Source organism: Taeniopygia guttata, chromosome 6 (genome assembly GCF_048771995.1).
Source record: "Taeniopygia guttata chromosome 6, bTaeGut7.mat, whole genome shotgun sequence".
NCBI classification, from domain to species: Eukaryota; Metazoa; Chordata; class Aves; order Passeriformes; family Estrildidae; genus Taeniopygia; species Taeniopygia guttata.
The window spans coordinates 24,818,447-24,829,267 of NC_133031.1; the positions used below are offsets into that span (position 1 = coordinate 24,818,447).

The 10,821-nt window shown below is 42.7% G+C and overlaps 1 protein-coding gene across 1 annotated transcript; it reads left to right on the forward strand.

Annotated features, from left to right (window-relative positions):
- Positions 1-902: 902 nt before the first annotated feature.
- Positions 903-10,124, forward strand: TAF5 (TATA-box binding protein associated factor 5). The gene is made up of 11 exons (XM_030276342.4): positions 903-1,448; positions 2,571-2,811; positions 3,654-3,969; positions 4,619-4,782; positions 5,228-5,363; positions 5,868-5,988; positions 6,597-6,726; positions 7,728-7,892; positions 8,816-8,993; positions 9,132-9,309; positions 9,591-10,124. Exons 1-11 carry the CDS (start codon positions 944-946, stop codon positions 9,806-9,808), a joined length of 2,352 nt encoding a protein of 783 aa, XP_030132202.3. The 5' UTR covers positions 903-943; the 3' UTR covers positions 9,809-10,124.
- The last annotated feature ends 697 nt before the right edge of the window (positions 10,125-10,821 follow it).

Genomic DNA, 10,821 nt, shown 5'->3' on the forward strand with positions numbered 1-10,821 from the left:
TCTAAAGAACGCACGGCTGAGCTACCGCGCTTGCGGCTGAGCACAGCCTGTTTATAGTTTATATCCCCACGTTTTGTGGGTTTTTTCCCCCAAGGACTCGCCAATTAACGCTTAATTTTCCCCGAAAGATTCTCAATCACACAATACTAGTTTCATTCAAAATAAGGTTTTAATTCTGTAAAATAACGAATTTGTTTCCGTTGCAAGGGACCTTAGAAATCGTCTAGTTCCAACTGCCTGCCATGGGCAGGGACAACCCCGACTAGAGCAAATTCTTCAAAGCCCCATCCAACGTGTCCCGAAACAGTTCCAGGGCTGGGGCATCCGCAGCTTCTCTGAGCAACCTGTGCCAGTGCCTCACCACTCTCACAGTAAAGAACTTCTTCCTAATACCTAATCTGAACCTGCTTTCTATCAGTTTAAAGACATTCTCCCCTGCCCCGTCACTGCGTACCCTTGTCCAAAGTCCCTCTCCAGCTCTCTTGTAGCCCCTTTAGACACTGGAAGGTGCTGTAAGGTCTCCCTGGAGTCCTTTTTCCTCCAGGCTGAACACCACCAGTCATCTCAGCCTTTCGACAAGTATCACCAAACCTCTGTTTAACAGACACGATTAAAAGAAGAAGCATTAGAAATATCTGGACAATTCAGCGGCCCATCCCCTAAGGCACAAAGTCCCAAGGCCACGCTCGGTGCACCCCAGGGAGTCCCGCACTGCCCACACGGCCCCGTCCCCTCACACGGCCCCGTCCCCTCACACCGCCCCGCCGCCACCGCCCTCACCGCGCCCCCGCTGCCGCAAAGCGCTCCCGACAGCGTCGCAAAGCGAAGCCGCGCGTGCCTGCGGAGACAGCGGCAGCGGTGCCCTTCCTTTGCCCTCACTGTCGCGAGGGCGGCCGCGCCTGGCGGCAGCGGCGCGCTGCCGGCGAATGGAAGGCGGCGCAAGATGGCGGCGCTGCATGAGGAGCCGGCAGAGGTGGCGGCGGTGCAGCCGGACCCCGAGGCGGGGACGCCGCCGCCGCCGCCCGCGGTGCCTCCCGCCGCCGCCCCCGCCGCCGCCCCGGCCACCGTGGTGGAGGGAGAGGCGACGGGAGCCGGTGGGGATGCGGCACCCCTGAAGCCCGCAGCGCCGGGCCCGGCCGCCTCCCCGGCGGCGTTGGACCGGCAGACGCTTGTGGCCGTGCTGCAGTTCCTGCGGCGCAGCAACCTCCGCGAGTCCGAGGAGATCCTGCGTCGCGAAGCCCGCCTGCTCGGCGACGACCTGGGTGCCACCGCGCTCAGTCCCACCAGCGCCGGGCTCCTGGGGGGCTCCGGCAGCGAGGCGGACTCCGGCGAGGCGCTGCTCGGCCGGGGCTCCGGCGCTGCTGCCGTCGCCATAGGAGGCAGCGTCGCCGCTGTCGCGACTTCCAGCCCCGGGGTGGCTGCGGTTGCCGCCGTGCCGCCGGGGAAAGGTGAGGTCTGCGGGGTCGGTCCCTCCTCGGCGGGAACCCCGGGAAGTTTGGAGCCCGTGTGCCGCTCGCAGCCTCGGCGGCTCTCCGTTATGCTGGGACACGGGTCGGTGTCAGGATCTCGGCACCACCGAGTCTACTCCGGCGTTCCGGGAGGTCCCTGGATGTCTCATTTCTCCATATAATCCATGGAGAAATCCGTATGACCTGGAGCAGGGGACCAAGGACAGGGTGTCTCTCGCATTTGCAGGGAGCACTGTGAAGCGAGAAGTGCTCCCGCTTGTGTTTGTTCCCATCACAGCTGATAGTGTATCAGGAATAGGAGGTTTCCATTGAAGTTAGTGGGGATTGTCCCGGGTCTGACTGCGGGGATGAGAACAGAGGTCTGATGTACAGGCTGCGTTTTGGTGAAGGAGCCACAGAATATTTCTAGGCAAGGCTTTCTGTATTTCTTTATCGAGTTTCTGAGTACTTGGGATGTCCTTTGGATAATTCAATTCTAATTGTTGTTAATCAAGGTGTTCTGTGAGGCAGCTTTACTGAATAATGGAATTTCAGGAACTGCTAGGCTGAGTTCCAGTAAGCGTACAGCATAAAGTCAGCCTGTTCGTGACATCACCAGATACTACTGTTTTTATCTAAAAGACAAAATAATGGAAATGTGTAAAAACTGCTGTGTAGAACAGAACTGTCTGTGTGTTAAGTGTCCCTGTTCTGTGATGGTTGTATGGTGGTCTTGGTGAATTGTTCACTTAGTCTACTTAACTTGCTTATTTACTGGAAGCAAAGTTATTATAGTAGGTATGTCTTGCATTCTGCTCCTTGGTTAAGAGTTTCTAGCCCTAGCAGTAAAATAACTCATTCTGGTGATGTTAGTGGCTTCTTCCTTTACACTTAAAATCCAGGCTGAATTAGGCATAAACTGGCAACAGTTGGCAGGGAGAATCCAAAAAACTGCTGGAGAGAATTGGCTGCTGGACCAATGTGCTCTCACCTGTGTTGTTTAGACTTGGTGCTGCTTGGCACAGTGTTTTGCTCACCTGACCAGGGGTTGTGGGCACTGTTTGTTTGCTGGCTCTTGCAGACTGTCTGAGCAGCTGTTGTTGTTGGCTGGTGCTTTTGCAGTCGGAGGCGTGGTGGTTGTGGAGGATCAGCCGGACGTGAGCGCGGTGCTGTCGGCCTACAACCAGCAAGGGGACCCGACGCTGTATGAGGAGTACTACAGCGGATTGAAACACTTCATCGAGTGCTCCCTGGACTGCCATCGGGCAGAATTGTCTCAGCTCTTTTATCCTCTCTTTGTGCACATGTACTTGGAGTTGGTGTACAATCAACATGAGAGTGAGGCAAAGTCTTTTTTTGAAAGGTAATTCATTTTCATTTGTACATTTGTGTTATTTTGTGTTTGCTACTTCGGTTAAATCTGTGAGCTATTTGTATACATACACATGTGTATGTATTATTCTTCTTCTCTAAAGTTGAAGAGATTTGAAATCTCAAGTAACAGTGCTACGGGTTGTAGTAACTGTTCTTAAATTCTTTTCCAATCTCCTGTTAGAAAGATTCATTTTCATTTGTACATTTGTGTTATTTTGTGTTTGCTACTTCGGTTAAATCTGTGAGCTATTTGTATACATACACATGTGTATGTATTATTCTTCTTCTCTAAAGTTGAAGAGATTTGAAATCTCAAGTAACAGTGCTACGGGTTGTAGTAACTGTTCTTAAATTCTTTTCCAATCTCCTGTTAGAAAGATGTGCTAACTAGTGAACTGTGCATTGTCAGAGTTTGAACCATGTTAGTGATGTGCTGATGGGCTCCTTGCTGCAGAAGTATCAATGAAGAGATTCTGCATCTTTAGGAAAAGATTGTGGGGTCAGTTTTTATCATTGGAAGATTGCACTGAGATGCCAAAATAATGAATGCTATAAGTATTTGCTGATATTGTAGGATGCACATTGAAATTCTTTAAATGAGCTTAAAGACATTAATTTCTGGCTAATCTGTAACTTTCTGTATTCTTACTATGTTTCACTTGTTTATCACTTGAGAAGAAAATAGAATTTAATTTTTGTTTTTGGATTCAGACCAATTGTGAAATACTTCAATCCGAAAAGATAACTTTATTTCCCTTCAAATAGTTCTGTAAATAGTTATAACAAGTTGAGTGACTAAGCCTTTTACCATATCTTAAATTGTTTCAATAGATTTCATGGGGATCAGGAGTGCTATTACCAGGATGACCTGCGTGTATTGTCGAGCTTAACCAAAAAGGAGCATATGAAAGGTAACGAGACCATGCTGGATTTCCGAACAAGCAAGTTTGTGCTGCGCATTTCCCGTGACTCTTACCAGCTCCTGAAGAGGCATCTTCAGGAAAAGCAGAACAATCAGATCTGGAACATTGTTCAGGAGCATCTTTACATTGATATCTTTGATGGAATGCCTCGCAGTAAACAGCAGATAGATGCTATGGTTGGAAGCTTGGCTGGGGAGGCAAAACGAGAAGCTAATAAAGCAAAGGTAGGAGACGAAGATTGTTGTGCTTGTTACAAATCTCCCTGTTTTTTCAGGGAGATACCTTAGTATAGATTGACAGTCATAACTTGAGATCTTAAAAGACAGCATCAACGGAACAAAGGAAGAGAACTGTACAAACAGGTGTTTACAGGAGTAGAGAGAGATCAAGATGTATTGCTGTCAGGTGAAGGAAACTGCTGAATCCTTTTGACATACAACCTTGTGTTCAGCCCACTGAACTAAACTTAAACTAACTCATTAGTTACTTTGGATTTTAAGATGGACACCTGACTATTTGGCTTCCTCTTTTGTACAACAGATAGTAATTTTGACTTGCTACCAGTTGTTACTAGAAGAGCTGTGTGTGTAGTACCACAGTACTATACAAATAAATGAAGTAATGTGGCGATTTTTCTTTAAAGAAAGATTAAGAGATGGTGGGAGAACTTAAAATTGTGCAGATCAGTTGGCTGGGTAAACCAGGAGAACATATACTATATTCCTTATGGGCTAAGCAGTAATATATGCTGTAATATTAAACAGAGCAGCTTTAAAGGGGCAGCTCTATTGCTTGGACTACTACATTGAAAAGTTACCATTAAAAACAGCAATTACTTTTTTGTCTTGTGTGTTTTTTTTTATTGGCTTGTAGGTTTTCTTTGGCTTATTGAAAGAACCAGAGTTTGATGTGCCTTTGGATGATGAAGATGAAGAAGGAGAAAATGAGGAAGGAAAGCCAAAGAAGAAAAAACCTAAAAAAGATAATGTAGGGTCAAAAAGTAAAAAACAGGACCCTAATGCTCCTCCCCAAAACAGGTACCAAGGAAATGAGAAGTTTATAAAATCCAGTCTTGTCAAGCCAAATCTGCATCTTTGTTCACATGGCATTTTTATCATTTTGGCTATACAAAGCTTTAGCTGTAAGACTTCTAAGAGAGGTCATTGAACCCTTGGTATATAACCCTCTGTCATTGTCCATCAAGTCAATCTAGATTTCCTTTGATGAAATGTTACTTGGTTACCCACTAATCTTTTCAGGCCATATTCAATTGTTTATCTTGTTCTAGTACCTGTCTGAAATTCTGAAAGCTACTGCTCTTTTTCTCATCAGTTAGTCTCCTACATTGTCTTTCATATTTTCTAATTCTTATTTCTTATATGAATACTGAGGTATGAGGTTGCATGCAAAGATTTCACTTTGTTTGGATTAACAGTAAAAAAAGCTGTTTTTACTTTGTAAAAATGTGTGCTTCCTGTGTAGAATTCCTCTTCCAGAACTGAAAGACTCTGACAAGCTGGATAAAGTAATGAATATGAAGGAAGCTGCGAGGCGAGTACGTCTTGGACCAGAGTGCCTGCCCTCCATCTGCTTCTACACATTTCTTAATGCTTACCAGGTTGGTAAAAGAGTTTGAGTAACAAGGGAAAGGGAATCAAAATTATGAGCATCACTCTTGCTAAAGAAAAAAGACATAACAATGTTGGCAAGGGTAATTGGAGTATTTGGATTAAATATTGCCAAATTTATGTTCCAAAACTTTCAAAATTCTCTTCAAAGACTCCTTAAACTATAAAATCTCCATGTTCCTGGGTTTTGCTTGGATTTTGCTATAATTCTTTCTTTCACTTTTCCTGTCCTAAGTGTTTCCTACAGAACACAGTAGATGTTTTGCACTGGAGTACTGGAAAGCAATACTCTTTGTCAGTTCTCACTGTACTTCATACATAAACCTTTATTTTTAATGGGACAAGAATTTGTGTGTGTTTATGTTTATCCTACAGTAATTCTCTCTATTTTTGAAAATGAGTAAAATTACCTTTTTAATAGTTCTTAGGATTTTGTAATATTTGCAATGTATAATGAGAGATTCAAACAGTATAACTGGATATTTTGTGTGTAGGGTCTGACTGCAGTGGATATTACAGATGACTCCAGCATGATTGTAGGAGGCTTTGCTGACTCTACTGTCAGAGTGTGGTCCGTGACTCCAAAAAAGCTACGTAGTGTGAAAACAGCTGCAGGTAATTAAGACAATAACACTTAATAGGAGCATAACTTGTGACATTTATGTTCTGCCTGAACAGAGAAGATATCTGTGGCAGGAGAGTTGGCTGCAGTGGTTGGATGCTTCACTTTGAAGAAACAATATATACACAGATACATGATTACATCCTACATTCTACCTACATGCTAGAAACAGTTTTGAAGCAATGAAAAATCTGATCGTGTACACCTGCTAGGAGTTGGTCAGTGCACAGAGTTTGGAACCAATCGTAGTTCCACTAGTGTGGAACTAGCCATCTTGCTTCTTAACTGGATGGTAACTACAGGGTGTAATAGATGGTTGGGGTTAGGTGACCTAGGAGAGAGACTTGAGGTACCATGGGGGAAAGGACAGGAGGGAACTCTGAGAAAGTTGGAAAATAATGTTCTTAGCTAAACACGTACACAAATTCATGGAAACCAGCCTGCTATAATTCTGCTGCTTGTGTAACAACGTGTTGTGGTTGAAGCTGGATACTGTACAAACATTCATAAATCTTGATATTTAACTGAGCTGATGTCATGATGAAATTTATCTTTGGACTTCTGACAGTTATTCTGATACATGAACTTTGAAATATTGCAGACCTCAGTCTCATTGATAAAGAATCAGATGATGTCTTGGAGAGGATCATGGATGAGAAAACAGCAAGTGAGTTGAAGATTTTATATGGTCACAGTGGACCTGTCTATGGCACCAGCTTCAGTCCTGATAGGTAAAAGTTTACAAGCTAACTAGTTTGCTTGTCTTCAGTTTTAATTGCATGCTACTGAATGAGAGCATATTCTTAATGCAGTTTTTTCCAGGTTAAAGTAATTCTTGCTCATGTAGCTTGTAAGAAACTGTATAAATGCTCATAAAGTTCAGGGTGTTGAGCTCTGTCAGCTATTACTGAAATCAACTATACTGAGAATACCAACACCGTTTCGGAGATTTAGGACTTGGATGACAAAACTACAGTTTGCAAAACTGTAAGCTGGATTTTAACTAACTGGTTCATAGAGAGGAAAAGTTCTGCAGCAGTGATGTAACTTAGAATGTTGCAAGTCTCAGTAGCACATCATTGTACTTCAAGTTTCTCATATGCTAATTAAGACTTATTTTCAGAATGTATGGAACAGTATCTTTAAAATAAGAAATTTTAAACCTTTGCGTAATGATAGGAGTCTGGACAGTGGAAAAGAGGTTTAAATGTCTCAGGTTTTGTTTTTGCTTGTGTTTAGTCAGGAAACAGCCACCACAGAAAACAGCTGAGAAGTAAACTTTGTGTGAAACAAATATAGTCTATAATTATAATTGAGAATGAGAGCATGATATGAATTCTCTTTCAGAGAATCATGAAATTTTGTTCAGAGTTGTAATAGAAGATCTTTTACAAAAATAATACTGTGTAGCAGTTTACTAGCCATTTTTTCCTGTAACTGGACCTCCTCTCTGGTGTGTTTTTTGGGTTTTTTTTCCCTTCAGTATTAAGTGCCATCAGAATTAATCCTCAATGTCAAATCATCTCATTTTTGCATAAGGGCCTAGGAGTGGGTTCTGCTTGAATTGGTTATTGTTGCTTACTGCACTGAAATGCTGATTTACAGATGATGTCCCGAACTGGTGCTGATGAGGGGACACTTCTGTCACGGATATTTCACAGTGTTTATGCAATATTTATACAGCCCCCATGTGAGTTTGGTATGTTATATGCTATACTTTCTCCTGTGACAGAAACTATCTGTTATCCTGTTCCGAGGATGGCACAGTGAGATTGTGGAGTCTCCAAACATTCACGTGTTTGGTGGGATATAAAGGACACAATTATCCAGTTTGGGATACACAGTTCTCACCTTATGGTTATTACTTTGTGTCTGGGGGACACGACAGAGTGGCTCGGTAAGAAACTGCATGTGTTTTTCACTTGTCTGGGTTAGTTTGTGGTGGATCAACCCTGAAATTCATTAGCTGATATACTTTTGCCTACTCTATTACTCAAAAGAAATTTTATGTCAGTTAAAATACTGAACAAATGTTAATGTGGTTTAACTATTTTTTTCAACACACATTATATTATCTCATGGTTTTTCTGTTTTTTCAACACACATTAGTAATATCTGATGACTAAAGAGATTATGTCCTCCTAAGTGACCCTCTAATTAGAAGTATTCTCCTCTAATTGTTGAACAGCTTGACAGAATATTCTTTATTTCTCCATTCTAAAAAGTATATTTTTCCAAAAAGCATCCTGCTAATTCAATAAATTGACCCCTAAGAAATCACTCCACAATTACTTTTTTTTCTCATTATGCAACCAGTCATTGAATCATGGAACAGTTTGGGTTGGAAGGGACCTTTAAAGGCCATCTAGTCCAACAGCCCTGCGATGAGCAGGGACATCTTAAACTAGATCAGGTTGCTTAAAGCCCCATCAACCTGACCTTGAATGTATCCGGGGATGGGGCAACTCCCACTTCTCTGGGCAGCCTGGGTGTTTCACTACCCTCATTGTAAAAAATGTCTTCCTTGTAGCTAGACTAAACCTGCCTTCCTTTAGTTTAAAATCATTATCCCTTGTCCTGTTGCAATAGGCCCGGCTAAAAAGTCTGTCTCCACCCTTCTTCTACTCCCCCTTTAAGTACTGAAAGGCCACAAGGTCTCCCCAGAGTCAACTCTTCTCCAGGCTAAACTGCTATCCTTTCCTTATTGCAGAGATCCTTCAGCCCTCTGAGCATTTCTGTGGCTTCCTCTAGGGTTGCTCCAACAGATACAGAGACTGAACTTCTTTAGGATTCTTTTATTAATACAGCTTTTCTTTTCAGTCTGTGGGCTACAGATCACTACCAGCCATTACGGATCTTTGCTGGCCATCTTGCAGATGTGACGTGTACCCGATTTCATCCAAACTCCAACTATATTGCTACAGGCTCAGCAGACAGGACTATAAGGCTCTGGGATGTTTTGAATGGGAATTGTGTAAGAATATTCACTGGACATAAGGTAAAAGCAGATCATTGACAGTGTGAAAGTGATTTTATTTCTATGCTGAGATTTTAAACAGTTCTGTTCTGAACACAGCTTGACTGACTAAATGTGAGTAGACTTAATTAACTTGCTGCCTCCTCATGTCTGTTTTAGGGACCAATTCATTCACTGGCATTTTCTCCTAATGGACGATTCCTGGCTACTGGAGCAACAGATGGAAGAGTTCTGCTGTGGGATATTGGACATGGCTTGATGGTTGGCGAATTGAAAGGGCACACAGACACTATTTATGCGCTCAGATTCAGTAGGGATGGGGAGATTTTAGCATCAGGTAAAATTCACCAGCAACAGTGAAGTGTCCATTGTATTCCATAATTCTGAAGAGGAATGATATAATTAGTTCCTTAAATTGAGAAAGACAAAATAGAATCACTTGCTTAGCAAAAGCAGCAAGGACTGGTAACTTTTATATGTGCATTCAGTATGCTGTATGAGGCTTGCTATAGTCTTTTGCTTTCTGAGCTTTAATTTCTGTTAACTTGCTCCCCAGAACCATTTTTTATATTCTATTTTATAACCAAATACGTTAAACTGGTTTTTTTTTCTTTTTAGGTTCAATGGATAACACAGTTCGTCTGTGGGATGCTGTGAAGGCATTTGAAGATTTAGAAACCGATGACTTTACTACAGCCACTGGACACATAAACTTGCCTGAAAACTCACAGGACTTGCTACTGGGCACATACATGACTAAATCAACCCCAGTTGTTCACCTCCATTTCACACGCAGGAACCTGCTGCTGGCTGCAGGAGCCTACAGCTCACAGTAAATGAGGAAGCTGAGACTGTGCCAATTCATTGCAGTAGTGACCTCAGGATGTGAGACGAGAGGGAATGTCTTGGACAGGACCCCAGGAGTCTTGCAAGGAGTATGAAACTGTAATTTATGCAAGCAGTGTTTCTCAATTTTGCTGTTTCATATTTATCTGCAGTTTGAAAATGCTGGAGACTGACAAGACATTGTGGCTGTAAAAGAAGGAACTGTTTGTGGTGCTTTTGGTAACATAGATATGTACATATGAAATGAGCCATCTCTTCCCAGAGGTGGTACTGAGCTCTGCTGAAACTTGTGAAAAGTTAACAGCCTTTACATGTGTTCTCAGATTTTTTTAAAGCACTTAATTTATGTATAGCAAATGTTTCATCGGTCTCAAACACAAGTAACACTGTCCATTTTCAAGAAAGAAGAATGTAGTTTGATTCACCACAGCCTGGGCTGGGCAGCAGGCATGGTGAGATCATAGCAACAACCAGGGCATTGACGGAGTGGGCCCGACAGCCCGATGCTGGTGGGGAACTGCTGCGAAGCTCCATGCACGGCTTTTATGCAGCCAAGTACTAAGTCCTGAAAAGATTTCAAACTGGTGTGCTCTTTTGAGGTGTCAGAAACACAATCTTGTTACTGTTTTCAAAGGTAGCCAGTGCTGTGAGTGTGATAAGCAACCAGAAGCGCAATGTGAACTTTATTTTCTTTCATACTTTATTGTATGAGAAAATAAAAAGGGGAACTGAGGCACAGCTCAAATAGTCACTATTTAAAAAGTGGACTTAAACCCTTTATTTTGTATTAGCTGTAAAAGAACATTAATAACCTGTATCCTTTCTGCATAAGGTTTACCATAAAAAAACCTGGTAAAACTAATCAAGACATTGAAACATTATAGCTGCAGGAAAGGATAAGTGTGTCACCAGTTTGCTTTTGAAAGGCCAGCTTGTCTGCTGAGCTACAATTCCTATCCACAAAAAGATTGTACCCATTGAGTCCTCCTGGACTACCAATAAA